Source organism: Quercus robur, chromosome 3 (genome assembly GCF_932294415.1).
Source record: "Quercus robur chromosome 3, dhQueRobu3.1, whole genome shotgun sequence".
In the NCBI taxonomy this organism is placed as follows: domain Eukaryota; kingdom Viridiplantae; phylum Streptophyta; class Magnoliopsida; order Fagales; family Fagaceae; genus Quercus; species Quercus robur.
This window is the reverse complement of record NC_065536.1, coordinates 35,402,776-35,418,121: the sequence shown is the minus strand read 5'-3', so window position 1 is coordinate 35,418,121 and position 15,346 is coordinate 35,402,776. Positions and strand designations below refer to the sequence as shown.

At 38.6% G+C, this 15,346-nt stretch overlaps 1 protein-coding gene across 2 annotated transcripts in view; it reads left to right on the top strand.

Moving 5' to 3' along the window:
- The window catches only part of LOC126717912 (pre-mRNA-processing protein 40C), a 35,706-nt gene that overhangs the window by 15,272 nt on the left and 5,088 nt on the right, over positions 1 to 15,346 (top strand). For both annotated transcript variants that reach the window (XM_050419893.1, XM_050419892.1), the window contains exons 9-14: positions 968 to 1,051; positions 1,793 to 1,933; positions 2,074 to 2,180; positions 4,321 to 4,444; positions 13,766 to 13,909; positions 14,787 to 14,933. In XM_050419893.1, the coding sequence (XP_050275850.1) occupies positions 968 to 1,051; positions 1,793 to 1,933; positions 2,074 to 2,180; positions 4,321 to 4,444; positions 13,766 to 13,909; positions 14,787 to 14,933 (747 nt within the window). The remainder of the gene's footprint in view (positions 1 to 967; positions 1,052 to 1,792; positions 1,934 to 2,073; positions 2,181 to 4,320; positions 4,445 to 13,765; positions 13,910 to 14,786; positions 14,934 to 15,346) is intronic.

The following is a 15,346-nucleotide window of genomic DNA, read 5'->3' as shown; positions in this document are numbered from 1 at the left end:
GCCCCCTGCTCCATATTACTAATATCACCCTCCTCTCCTCATCTGCAACACCACAACCACTCCTACCCCACCACCCCCCCCCCCCCCCCCCCCCGGGAAACCTATTCCTGCAACCATTGATGCTGGCACAAACACTATTGTCTCAACATTTTGTGAGTTTTTGTTGGTTTTAACACACATTTCTGGCGCAGCTGAAGTGTAGAAATTATATTTAGAATAGCATAGAAATTTTTCTGCAATCAAACACTGGAAAATGTTTTCAGGATCTCAACCAAACAATAGAGAACAAATTGTTTTCCATAAAAATATTTCTTGTTGAAAATTTTTTGCTAGGGAAATATTTCAAAACTTTAATTATAATCAAATCTTATTTTCTGTTATGTTTAATGTAAATCCAATGATTTAAATAGATCTGATAAGAATCATCTATAAAGTAGCCCCTTACACCCTTCTTTATCCTTGGGTTACATCAGCATTTCAATTAATAATGATATACTCCTTAAAGTGGTCGAATACTCATTACTTATAAAATTTTGCTATTTTTGTTAAAAAATTCTCAACTTTTTTTTTGGGATAAGTTATAGAAATTTGATCAGAGTTAAGGAATTCTCAAACAGAACATTTCTGAACTTATTAACAGCTTTGAATTTTTATATGTTTCATATTAGCTTTAATATAACACCTTTGAACACCACCCCCCACCCCCCAAAAAAAAGGCAAAAGAAACCAAAAATAAGATCAAATTCATTTTTTTGTTTGTTAATCCATTTTTGACTCTGGTTTAAATGATCTTTTGCATATCTAATGCGTTTTGGCGTTCTTTGATTTTTCAACTTGCACAGACCCAGTTTTATGAAAGGCCTTGTTTGTTGTTGATATGTACTTGAAGCAACTTTAAATGTGCCCGTTGAGAAATGCTAATGTCTGGTGTTTCTTTTTGGTTTTTTTTTCCCCACGAATTTCACAGGAGATGCTTAAGGAACGAGGAGTGGCACCATTCTCGAAATGGGAGAAGGAACTGCCAAAAATTGTGTTTGATCCACGTTTCAAGGTTTGTTGAGTCCATCGATTACAAATTATATTTTGAAGGTTTTATGATTATTGAGTAATCTGTTATATAAAGCAAAGTTTTACATGAACTTTGTCTCAAGACTGTTTTGTGGACTTCAGTAAAGATTTCACTTCTTACATACTATAGCTGTAGGAAATGGTAATTCTGCAAATATTATGAAGTGCTGACTTGCTATACGTGTCTTGAGTCTTTGGACTTGGACCATAAGGGCTGGTTGGCCTCTCTCTTCTGGCACATCCATATTTCAGGCTGGGCTTTTATACAATTAGTGGCTTGCCTGGCTCAGCTCTGCCTGGCATAGCCCAGTCCAGTTTATTGTTAATAGGATTTTTTCGTTATATATATTTCAACTTAAGATATGGCACTTTGAGATTTGAACTTTAGACCTTAAACATTTAATTTAAGCTTACCCTTTTAGTAATTGAGCATGGTTTAACAGAATGTGGAAAATAAAATCTAGAAAGAGTATGTTTGTGTTTCAAAATCTCACATGGACATGGCTTGGCTTTGTCAAGACTCTTCCACCTCCTCCTTAGAGCAAGGAATAAGCTGAAACTGAAACTGTCTGCCCCAAGCTTGGGCTAGCACAGTGGTGATGGAGGGCCATGGAAACAACAATGGAAGTCATATAACTGGCATATCAGAACTGATTGTAATAACCAAGCATTAATTTAGGAGTTCTTTTTTATTCTTTTTTGTGAAATGCCTATCTTGTTGCAGGCAATTCCAAGTTATTCTGCCAGGAGGTCATTGTTTGAACACTATGTGAAAACACGTGCTGAGGAGGAACGCAAGGAAAAACGAGCAGCTCAGAAGGCTGCAATAGAAGGGTTTAAACAATTACTGGATGAAGTATCAGAGGTCTCATCGACCACCTTAACAACCCCCCCCAACCCAACCAAAAAAAAAAACACCAAAATAAATGTTCCTTTAGCAAAATCTGCTAGATTCTGTGCTGTGGAGAGTGCTGATTTCTTACTGTCCACCTTTTCATTTTCCAGGATATTGATCACAGTACTGATTATCAAACTTTCAGAAAGAAATGGGGCAATGATCCACGGTTTGAGGCCTTGGACCGCAAGGATCGAGAGCATCTTTTGAATGAGAGGTATCACTTGGCAGTTGAATATGGCTCAAGTTTTCCTAGTGTACATGCATGCATTTCTGCGATTAATCAGCATTCACATCAATGGGTCCCACACTGGTCATTTAGTTGGTGTTAATCAGTGCCATTAAGGTGCTGCCTTATTTTGTTATAACATAAACAACCTATTTTATGACATTGGTAGATGGTAATTGCTGGTTCCCTTATGGGATGCCTAAGCGAGAAAGAAATATGTCCTCAGGTGGTCGTCACCCACATATGTTTTGTTGTTGGGGTCCATAAGCATTTTATTTTGGACCATTAATTTTCTAAACTTGCTGTGAACTCTAATCTTTTTTAACCAACTTGAAATATTTAATGCCATAGAAGAAAACCCCAAGGGCTTGGGTTCGTGGTTCCTAAGGCCTCATGAGATCTTGGGTTTAAAACCTTTAGCTAGCATCTTGGGGCGACATCCAAGGGATTCCTTCCTATAATTACTTGGTGTGTGTGGGATGGGGGTATTGCACACACCCGAGGGAATAGTTTGATACTTGAAGAGGTTTGGATTCCTTTATTTCTCAAAAAAATAAATAAAAAATGAAAAATTAATGCCATAGAAGAGAGAAGGCGGGTGTGATCTCATTATGCTAACTTTCTTTCATTCAAACTCTTACATGGAACATTTCAGCCATTGTCTCCCAGCCATTTCAGTTAGTTTGCTGTGTTGGTCATAATTATGGTCTAACTAGGTAAGGTCATGATGTGCATGATTAGACACGACTCCTAATTTATGTGTGTTATTTCTATTCATGTGGAATGGATGCACCAAAAATTATGATGTACTACAAGAAAAGCTTTACGCCCCCCACCCTCTCTTTTCCCTTTCTCTTCTAGTACATTTTTTCTTCCCTTTGCCCTTAGCGGTTGCAGATATTTTAGTTAAATACTTTGTTCCATCTTCTTTGGTTTGATTCCTCTTTTTATTTTATGATGTTTATTTTTTAGGGAAAAATTTAGGTACAATTCCTTAGGTGTTTACCTTAGGTTTCCTTAGTTAAAGTCAAACACACAACAGCATTGAATTTAACTGTCATTGGAAAAGACAACAATGTTTGTGTTGCATTGATCAATTCAACCATGTGTGAATTTAATTGGGGAACCTAAAATATAACACATAAGGAAAAATCTGGATGTTGCTTATGGCCTATTGATCACAATAACCAAAGTCGGGCTGGGTTTCCTTTTTTATTTATAAATATGACTATGTCCTAAAACCTTTTCTTCCCATTCAACTACCCCGCCCAAAAAAAAAAAAAAAAACTTTTGCCCTATCTGGTGTGTTGATGTAGTGTGGACACCATCATGGAGTTCTAGTCATCGTAGACTGTTTTGAGCAAAGGGAACCAACATTTTTTCCAGTCCTTGGATTTGTTTTCAACACTCTGGTTGTGTTCTTAATGTGAAACTTCATTTGTGATATAAAAGTCTTGGCAAACATGGATTGTTCTGGGGTAAGATTCTGATATTGGGTCCTATGGTCACTTGTTCATTAGTAAGCAACTCTAAAAAATTTCGCAATTATCCTTGTCCATCATCAAATACTAATTGACTGAAAGGTGAGATGCTTTCAGTATTTTATTTTTTAACTTTAACTTTTCTTGAATTTCCCTCTAATATGACCTTCTTTTTTAATTTAAAACTTGAGTTTTAACTTTTAAGTATCAACAACCAATGAGCGTGTCATTCGGTGGGATGATGATCTCAGGGGACTTCTTTTCAAAAAAATAGCTGTCGCAATCAATGATGTTTTCTGGTATATGAGAAGTGCCACACATGAGCATGTCATTCAGGTCTGTGTACCATGCCAGTGTCTCTGTTTAGCATATGGTGCAATAGACTCAGCCATGCTGTTACATTTGAGTACTTTTTTTTTTCCTCGGATCCTTATTCGAATTTATATTGAAATTTTCCTAGACAGAAAGTTCTTATTACCCTTGAATGCAACATGAGTCAGCAAGTAGTAGGCTAGTGACCAGATTCTCAGATTCGCCTTGGTAGTGTCCTTTAGCCCTATAACCTTTTTGGATTAACATGGTAATTGCCTTTTATCTGATAAGATGTTACTATTATTGGTTAGATAAGATGTCTGCTTCACCTGCAGGGTCCTTCCTTTAAAGAGGGCTGCTGAAGCAAAAGCTCAAGCACTGCGTGCAGCTTCTACCTCCAGTTTCAAGTCCATGCTTAGAGAAAAAGGAGATATAACTCTTCATTCCCGTTGGTCCAAGGTAGGTGCAGTTCTACTTCATATTTTGGTCTCAGTTTATTTGCTGGATATAAGTTTATTTATTTATTTTATTTGCTCAATAGAATGGTATTGAAATATGTTCAGGTGTATGTATAGTTTGAGGGTTTAGAACATAATAATATTAATTTTTAAATTTATCCTTTCCCATCAGCATAGGCTTGTGTGATACTTTATCAAGCATGTGCTCCTTCCCTATTCAGTCCAAAGTTCACGTGTTATCATTGAGTGAGAGGGTCTTGGGTCCATATGATAAAGGGGTTCTTAGACTAGTTTTTTTTTTTTGATAGGTAATAAGAATATTATTAAAACAAACTGCAAACAAATGCATGCCAATACAAGGTGTTCATGATGGTGAACACAAGGAAAAGCAACAAACACACAAACAGCAACAAAGAACAAGAACAAACTTAAAGAGCAAAACTAAGAGAAGAAATAAACTTGAAAATAGTGGAGCAATCCGAAAAGCCCCAACACCTAGACCAATCAAATAATGTCTTCTGGCATAGAGCTTGTAATTGAACCAAGGATTTCTCAATATTCTCAAAAGAGCGTCAATTTCTTTCCGTCCAAACAGTCCACATCAAACAGCCAGGAACGATATTCCAAATGTCTGAATTAAATTTTCCGAACCCAAAACTCCAACAATACACCAAGCTTTCCACAGAGCTTGGCATGACCCATTATGTCCCAAAGATCTGAAGCATATAAACCCACAGAGAGTGAGCTACCGGATAGTGGAGGAGAAGATGATTCACAGTTTCCTCATTCCGATGGCACATACAACACCTATTCACCAAAATACGCCCCCTAAGCATAAGATTATCCAATGTAAGGATCTGCCCATGAACAGCTGTTCACACAAAAAAGGCCACCCTCCTAGGGATCTTAGCTTTCCAAACACTTTTCCACGGGAAATTGGAGGCAGCTGCACCCCTAATGATATTGTAATAGGTCCGGGTTTCAAACTTGCCATTCCCTTTGAGACTCCAGTGAGAAGTGTCCCTCCCACCACCCCTAGGGATCCGAGATTGAATTAACTCAATGAAAGAGCAGGCAGCCCCTAATTCCCTTTCATGAAAATCCCTATGAAATCTCAAATTCCAGATTTTATCATTACCACCCTCTTGGTAGCATAATACATCAGAAATGCAAGCTTCCTTGTCATTAGAACACACATACAACTGAGGATAGAGTCTTTTAAGAGAGTTATCTCCAACCCACTTATCATGCCAAAAAAGAATACGAGTGCCATCATCCACCTCTAAGGCCACATGGTTGGAGAACCCCTCCCAACCATCATGAATACCCCGCCACAGACCACAACCATGGGCCCTTCTACATATTTTAGTAGTCCACCCCCCTTGACCCTCTCCATATTTAGATACAATAGCCCTCCTCCAAAGATGAGTGCCTTTTCGCCCAAACCTCCATAACCATTTCCCTAACAAGGCTTTATTAAAATGCACTAACTTCCTGATCCCCAAACCACCCAAATCTATCGGTAAACACACTTTCTCCCAGGCCACCAACGGATATTTGAAACACTCCTTTGAAGAGCCCCATAAAAAATTTCTCTGAATACGCTCCAATCTATCAGCCATAGCTACAGGAATGACAAATAATGATAGATAGTACGTAGGAAGGCTCGAGAGAGTACTCTGAGATTGTATAGTAGGACCATCCTCATATAAGACACCATCTACATCAATGCTTCTAATGTGATTAGCTCTTCTATGAGAGTTCGCTAGTCTATGAAAGAACCTAGTGTTGTTATCTCCCTCCTTCACATACAAAGCACGAGACTTTTGTCTCCAAAAAGTCTCTTCTAAAGCGGCTAAAGCTGCAATATCTCCTTTAACTTGAGTTCGGCGGGATTCTTCCTCATAAGAGAGGCCCAACAATTCTTCCTTAGCATCTAGACCCATTAATTCAGACAGCAAACACTTCTTCCTAAATGCCAAATCTCCAAATTCCTCCTTATTCCACTTCTTAAGATCTTCTTTAAGAGCCTTTAATTTCTGAGCTAGAACGAAACTTGGGGAGCCCAAAAAGCTATACCCCTCCCACCATTGTTTAACTCTCTCGACAAAACCCTCAACTCCGAGCCACATATTCTCAAACTTAAAAGCACAGCGACCCCTATCCACTCCACCAGCTTCGACCAAGAGCGGACAATGATCAGAAATAACTCGAGGGAGCACCCTTTGAGACATAATCCCGAAATGATCCACCCAATCCACAGAGACTAGGGTCCTGTCTATACGGGACATAGCTTGCGGCTCAGCATCCCTAAACCAGGTGAAAGCAGCCCCTTCCAATGGTAAATCCATTAGATAATTATTCTCAATAAAGTCCGAGAAGGCAAACATGGCTGGGCAAAAGGATTCACAACCAAGCCTCTCACAAGGGAATCTAATAATATTAAAATCACCTAATAAAAACCATGCTGTGTTCCACCTGACACGCACCCTAGACAGCTCCTCCCACAAAGCAGCCCTATGATGATCAACATTGGGGCCGTAAAGACCAATGCAGACCCATTCAAAACCGTCCAAAACTCCCTTAAGAAGAACACTAACAGAGAACCGACCAACAGATACATCAATTTTCTCGACCACCCGTTTATCCCAAATCAGCAAAACCCCCCCAGATGTTTGAACCGCATCTAGTACAGCCCAATCAACGAAGGGACTACCCCATAAGCTCCGCACAAGAGCAGAATTTATAGAAGCAAGTTTAGTTTCCTGCAAACATACAACATCACATCTCCATTCCTTCAACAGATTCTTACAAACCTCCATCTTCTGAGGGTTATTTAACCCCCTAACATTCCAAGAAAGAAGTCTTAAAGACATTAATTACTACCAATAGCCTCCGCAATGGAGTTATTTGGAAGGTCATTCCTCTTTGTTTGATGTGGTGTATTTGGAAGGAGAGGAATAGTAGATGCTTTGAAGACTCTGAGCGTGCTATGCCCGACCTCAAGCTTCTTTTCTTCCGAACCTTACTTGATTGGTTCTCTGTGTGGAGAAACCATCCTTTTTCTATTTTGGATTTACTTGACTTTTGTAATTTTCGTTCTTGACTTGCTCCCCCTTGTATACTTCCTGTGTGCTTGGGTGTATCTTTTTATTATCAATGAATTCTTATTACTTATCAAAAAAAAAAAAAAAAAAATTAATTACTACCAATAGCCCCAAGACCAGACGACGAACCTCTGTTCCGAGGGAGAGTCCCATCATAATTAACTGAAGAAAACAGACCCCGCAATTCTCTTAGACCTTTCTGACCAGCTTTAACAGGTGGCTGAATACACCCATCATTGACTACCTCCATACACTCCTGTTCTAATAAACGAAATAAAGCCACACACTGAGCTTCATGTTTAACAATAGGAAAGCCCACAATCTTGCAGAAGCTCTTCATCATTGTAGACACCCATTTCGAATGTTCCACCTTTGATGCATCAACCTCGCCTTCCTCAGCCACCATACACCAAATCTTCAGCTACCCTAGGGACCCAACAAGACAATGGAACACACTCTAGTGGACTTCAGTTGTTCTCCCCAATACCATAGGCATACACAGCAGTCCTACCGGTATGGGTGTCACACCCCTCATTGTCACTTATGCTTAATAACTCCGTAAAAACGTCCTCCACCTCCTCAGACCAAGGATCCCCCTCCCTACCCACATTGTTCAAAGGAGAAAACTGATTTGACACTTGCCACTGATGACTATGGAGAGGACTACCACACACCGATGCATTGACCGGCGACGGCACCGCTGGGTGTGAATCTTTCTCCATTCCGTCAAGCTGCCCAAGACTATAAAAGACCACCGTGTTCGTCGGATCAGCCCCAATCTGCCTCTCAACCTCCCGATCTGACTGGGTAGCCACTGAGGTAGGAGCGCGAACCACTGGAACTGGGCTAGAACGGAGTTTCACCCCCATTGGAGCTTTAGAACCCACTGTCGGCGCCTCCGCCGCTACCCCTTGCTGACTGGGAAGTCGTCGAGAAAGGAGTACGAACCTCCAGAACTAGGCTAGAAGGGAGTAACGCCCTCATTGGAGCCTCAAAACCCATCATCGCTGCCGCTGCCCTGGGCTCCGTCGAGGACTCGCCTGACCCATTCGTGCCCTGAACGCAGACCATGAACTCGTTCACCCCAATAGGATCGAAGGTAGGTACAGCCACTGAATGGGTTATATTTTTTAACGGGAAAGCTAAGGGGTCTCGGGCTTGGGCTTGGGCAAGAGCTTGGGCTTGGGTCTGAGAAACCACAGGCCCATCTTTAACAGGCCTTAGAGCCTTCACATGGTCCGCCCAAGAGACAACTCGTTTGCCTCCATCTGGGTTCCCACTTTTGCTGGACTTGTGAGAATCCAGTGGATTCATCCACGAAACCACCCTTTTACCCCCTTCAGAAAAAGACACCCTCAGCTCCAAGGTGTCAGGAGTCACCTTAAAAATGAAATCACGCGTGGGTCTGCCATTTTTTTTAGAAACTGTAACAACAGCAGTTTCTCCCATGAACACGTTATGTCCCAAAATAGCTCTAGAATTTTCAAATTTCCTAAACTTCCGCTGGTTGCCATTTTTGAAAAAATTCTTCCCATCATGTCCACTGCCATCCATCTGACCACCACCAGCAACTCCACTGGATGTCCTCCCTTCCCCCCCAACACTGTTAGAACCAGATAGGAAACTATCTAATTCTTTAGAGAACAAGCACCACCCAGCCCGGTTTGAACTCGCAGGTACCATAACACAACCACGTCGAGCTCCACCAAAAAACACAGCTATATCCGCAAAAATACCAGCCTTATTCGACCTTCCCCGAAATTCGTAAAACTTATTGTTTTCTCTATATCTTTTGTACAACAACTCCTTTCCTGGTACCCAATCATGAATATTGGCAAAACATGAGAGAATCCATAACATTCCCTTACGACTCAACCAAACGGAACTATTAAAATTCCGACAACTTTCGAGAATGGCATAAGAATCAACCCGCCTGCCGTCAAAAGAAAAAGAAAAGGTTTTGGAATCTATGCGGAAAGAACCTTTACTACCCCCTCTGACCGGAAGAGAAGGTTTGGAAGCATAGTTAGGAAGAGGCACAATGTTGGGAAGAGGAGAAGGTAAAATGGTAGTGGTTGGTCGAGGCAAAAAAGGTGGTTGTAGCGGCAGGACAGAGGAAGGTGGGGTGGTCAGTGAAGAAGAGGAGGATGGAATGAAAATAGTGTAAGGAAATTAGTTAAATTTATCATTTTCTATTAGCTCATTTTCTGTTAGCTTAAGGTTTGGGGACAAGTGGCAATTTACTAAGAAATTAGACTTTTTAATGGCTGGAGCATTCTTTTCCCCAAAATTTGACGTGCTTTTTGGAGGGATTGTTTTGGGTGAAGGTATCCTTTAATAAATTAGTGGTCTTTTAATTCTTTTTATCCTTGGAAGAAGATTTGTATTGGCAAAAGGACCCATTTTTTGACAATGCTAAAGTTAGTAGAAATGGTTGCTTAGCATATGGCATACAATTGTGAGTTGGTGCATGAATAGTCCATAATACAGAGAATGCATGAGCATATATTTTGTTTTTCTTATTTTTTCAATTACATATATAGTATTGATAACATACTTCACATTAAATTAGATCAAGAAGACAGTATAGAGTTTGTTTTGTAATTTGAGTTATTATTATTATTTTTTTTTAAATTTAATTTTTCATAATTAATCAAAAATTTATTAACAAGAAAACAAACCAAGTACACCGGGAGTGTACTTAGAGAGAAGTACAATCAATTCAAATTACAATGCTCAAACAAATCTAGAAGGGTAAAACAAGGAGGAGAAAAAAAAGCCAACGCTCGATCGAACAAAGTACGAAGGAAAAAAGGCTTTTAGATCAAGGATATTCTGTTTACATCCCTCGAAACTTCTAGAATTCTCTTCTTGCCAAAGGCACTGCATTATGCAATGTGGCACAGCCTTCTAGAAAGCTATGTTTCTATGCTTGCTGAAAGAATCCTTCCAGGCTGCGGATATCTCAATAGCTCTTTTTGGCGTAACCCATTGGAGACCAAATAAACAATATGTCATTTTCCACAGCTCAAAAGCTATAGGGCAATGAAGAAGAAGATGATCCACAGACTCCCCACATTTTTTGCACATGCAACACCAATCCATAACAACATGTCTCTTCTGGAGATTGTCAGTAGATAAGATCTTCCCTAGAGCAGCAGTCCAAGAACAGAAGGCAACCCTAGAGGGAACCTTCTAATGCCACACCGACTTCAAAGGATATGACATGCCATCAGGCTTTGGGATAGGGAATGATAATACCCACACACCTCAAAGTCCCCCGACTCTTGGCAGGTTTCCAGCAAAGTCTTCCCTTCACCCCTAATAGCCTTGGAATATATAAGATCCATTAATGAAACTAGTGGCTCCAACTCCCATTCTTGAACCGGTCTAGAGAATTGAACATTCCAAATGGGGCACCCCATTAGAGAGATGAAAGAACTCAGCTATTGATGAGTCTTTAACAATCCGGGAAAGCCTCCTTGAGTGGGCAATCACTATTCCATACATCCTCCCAAAATTTCACTATAGTACCATCGCCCACATCAAATTGAAAGAAATTGGGAAAAAGTAGACAATTCCCATCTTATAGATTTCCATAGACTCACTATAGGAACCCACCCAACACACTGTTAGTGCACCATCTCCCCCCCCCCCCCCTCTTCAAAGATGAAACTCCCTCTCTTTCCTGTATCTCCACAACCTCTTTCCAAACGAAGCTTGATTAAATCTTCTGAGGTTCTTTATACCTAATCCTCCATTACAAACCGGTTCACAAATCTGAGCCCATTTAACCAGATGTAATTTATGTTCCTCACCAATCCCACTCCATAAAAAATCTTGCTGTAGCTTTTTGTTAATGTTCCTCAATCCTCACCAATCCCACTCCAGATGGAATTTATTCTTTTTATTTTTATAAATAATTTTAAATTTTGGTTTAGTATTTGGGAGTTCACTTTTATTAATGATACCAAAATTTGACCTGACAAAGAAAAATCGTGTGAACTAGCCCTTGAGCAACTGTCACCAACTTCAGAATCAGTTATCTTATTGACAGTCTACTACTTCAAAAGTGCCACAACCACCAAAAGTGGGACTCTGCACCTCAGCCATTGCTATCATATCCTCTCTGGAATAACTGCCTTCTTTTTATATCAATGGACACAAACAATGGTGGCAACCATATCTGATGTGGGAAGCGCAAAGAAGTACTTATTGTAATTTAGTTTTATTTAAATTTGGAAGTCAATTTAATCTATATTGGGCAATTAGAATTTTATTTTAGGTATTAGCAGTTTTTTTTTTTTTTTGATAAGTAAGAATTTTAGGTATTAGCAATTAATTGGGTTTATTAGTATTTTTTTAATTTCTTAAAGTTAAGGGTATTTTTGGAATTCAATAAGGATTTCCTAGTTAGTTAGAATTAGGGTTTAGTCCTAGTATGTCTTTAAAGCACAAAATTTTTTATAAATAAAATTTCTTCTGGAACTCTACCGATGGCCTGGTGCTAACTCTAACCAACCCAAGGTGCTGACTTGTAGAGGTTCTCTCTTGCTTGGTGCTCACTCCTAGGTTACCTATCCTTTATTTTTCTGTTCTGTAATTTTCTTGTTGCATTGTTTTGGTTTCATCTTGCATCAGTATTGTGTCCGTTCCAATTCAATGGACAGAATCACCACTTACCACCATTGTATCCCACCATTATTGAAAATTCCGAGTTTCTTGATTTTTCCTTAGCTTCTGTTTTCCTAGCCAAAGTCTATTTAAGATTTATATTTTACAAAACTGCAATTGCAATTAATATGTGCTTAAATACTCAAACCACTCAATTAGGACTTTGAATTTGACTAGTAAGTTGAAAACCAATAAGGTAATAAAGAGTGACTTAGACTTAAAGGAGTAAAGTAACCTGATGCTGTTAGAATTGGAAAATTCTAGACCGAACTCAATCACCAAACTACCCTCAATTTGTAGGAGTTGTTGAAATTACAAATCTGCCCTTGATTACAGAGCTTGAATTGATGAAATTACTAAGTTGCAACAAATTAGTCTTCCATGGTTGCATATGGGGAGGGAATGATTGGGATGTGTAATCACCAGCGAACTCTAGCTCAAATACACCTCCCATTTTTTTGATAGGTAAGTTATACATGTTTTGAACACAATGTCAACCTCCACCCTAATCTTACAAAGGAAGGAGGTGCCATTGAGTTATAGCTCATTGACAAATGGCACCTCCTCCCCTTGTAGAGCAAGGTGAAGGATGAGGTTGTGGGTTTAGGACTCACCAAGGCATGTGTGCCAACTAATAAAAAGTGCTTTAGATGTGTATTGAAAAAAAACCGTCTTAGAGTTATTAACACAAATAATAAGCTCAAGGGTATTGAAGGCCTTTAGAAGTGGGGAAGAAGAGACACCTCCCTAATTTGCTGTATTTTGTCAAAGGCTTTATTTATTTTTTTTTTGATAGGTAATCAGAAATTTATTAATAAAGAGAAAAAAGAAAAGAAAAGTACAAGTTGTTCATGATGATGAACAAGAAGAAAAAAAAACAAACAACACAGCAAAACAAGAAATTAGGAAACTAAGCTAAGAGAAGACATAAACTCAGAGAGAGAAGAACATTCAGTAAAACCCCAACACCGAGACCACTCCCAAAGACTACGTTGGCATAAAACTTTTAACTCGTCCAAAGTCTTCTCATTATCCTCAAAGGAACGACGATTTCGTTCCAACCACACAATCCACATTAAGCACCCTGGAACCAAATTCTAGATGTCTGAATTATGTTTCCCGAGCCACTGATGCTAACAAGATAATGTTAGTTCATCTTTCCTCAATATGATAGTTTTGGTTGATGGGCGTGTATGCAAATTGTGTGCTAAGGAACTCCACACCAGTGGACATTCAGCATGCCAATTTGAAGATCTTAGAATTACTTGCTGTTTTATATCTTGAAGATCTTAGAATGACCTGCAGAACATTTGGAAGTGATTACAAGGGGTGACATATTTTTCAATCTAAATGCAGGATAAGGGTAATAGTTTAAATAACAGATAAAGAACTTTTTGAAACTGGCTGTGCGCTTGCAAATAACAAGCATGAGATAATTGGTCTATTAGATTTTATTTATTTATTTATTAATTTTTAAATATGTATAAAAAAATGTATTAGTTTTTCATTGGAGGATCAATTGTGTATTTTGGTTGCTGTAGGTGAAAGATAGTCTAAGGAATGACCCAAGATACAAATCTGTTAAGCATGAGGATAGGGAGTTTTTATTTAATGAGTATATATCTGAACTAAGGGCTGCAGAAGAGGAATCAGAACGAGAAGCAAAATCCAAAAGGGAGGAGCAGGTCTGGAATTTTTCCTTACTTTTCTGTTAGAAACTCCTCTCTCTCTTTCTCTCTCTCTCTCTCTCTCTCAGTGTGCTTTATGCTTGAACGTAGATGCTGGAACACAAATGAAAGTTTACCCATCTGTAATTTTCTTTTTGGTTATTTTTGAATATTTAACCAATCTAGATGCCTTTGCTAAAAATATTCTGTGGGAAAGCATAGTTGAGTTTATATTTGAATTTTTAATAGCCCTTGATTATTTCTTTCAGGTTAAATATTGATTTATTTTGTTAATGTTTTTCATTTAATCTTCTTGTATGGTGCTCAATTTGCCATGTTATGGTTATACCAAATTAACAGATATCACATTATATAGATGTTACATTGCTGATTTATATGGACATGTGAGAATTAAAATTAAAAGAGTGGGTCTGCAACTTGCACTGTTAATTTTACAGGTTGAGAACAATAATAGGTAAAAAAAGGAGTGTGCCTTTGTTCTCATGTGTGTATAAGTTAGAATAAGAACTTGTGAGATCTGAATTGATTAGTTATAAAAACATAATGTGTGACGTGTCAAGTGTAAAAAAAGGGGAAATTGGGAGGTAAAAAAGAAAAGAAAGGACCTATTGATGAGGGAAGTCCCTCAAGTTTGTTTATTACTTATGCACTTGTATACTTCTGCACAAATATATGTATCTCTGATTGATTATTACTTCAAGGGAGCATAATGGTTTGGATTGTTTATATATATATATTAAAATCAATTCTCCCATTTTGGAGATGTTTGTAGCACTTTAAATGGTTAAAAATGGAACTATATGACCTTTATATATTGAATTTTAATTTTTATGGAAAATGTTTTAAAATTTTGACCTCCTTATACTGATTTCAGGAAAAATTGAAGGAAAGGGAGCGAGAATTTCGGAAAAGAAAGGAAAGAGAAGAACAGGAAATGGAGAGGGTGCGGCTGAAAGTTCGTAGGAAGGAGGCAGTTTCATCCTTCCAGGCTTTACTTGTAGAGACAATTAAAGATCCACTGGTAACATATTTTTATCACTAATGATTCCATTCTTGGTGGTGCTGGACTAGGAATGGTAGTGGTTATGTTGCATGTTAAGCCATCCGTAGTACTCCATAACAAAAAGAAAAAGAAAAAAGAAAAAAGGCCATCTGTAGTACTTTGTGATTTTAAGATCTGTTGCAATATTAAGATTTTGCTAGGGCCATTGACTGTATGGCTATACAAGTGTGATTACTGATTTTCATGAATGACTTGGGATATTTTTGCATATGTGCAGGAATTTGAGTGAATTTGTTTAAAATAAAGGGACTGAGTATGTTATAAAAGATGTCATGTTCATTTTGTAAATTTACTCAACAAATTGCAGCAACTCAGATGCTTGGAAAATTGCATCACGTGCATTCCTTCCATTTGATATTTGGTGGGTTAGC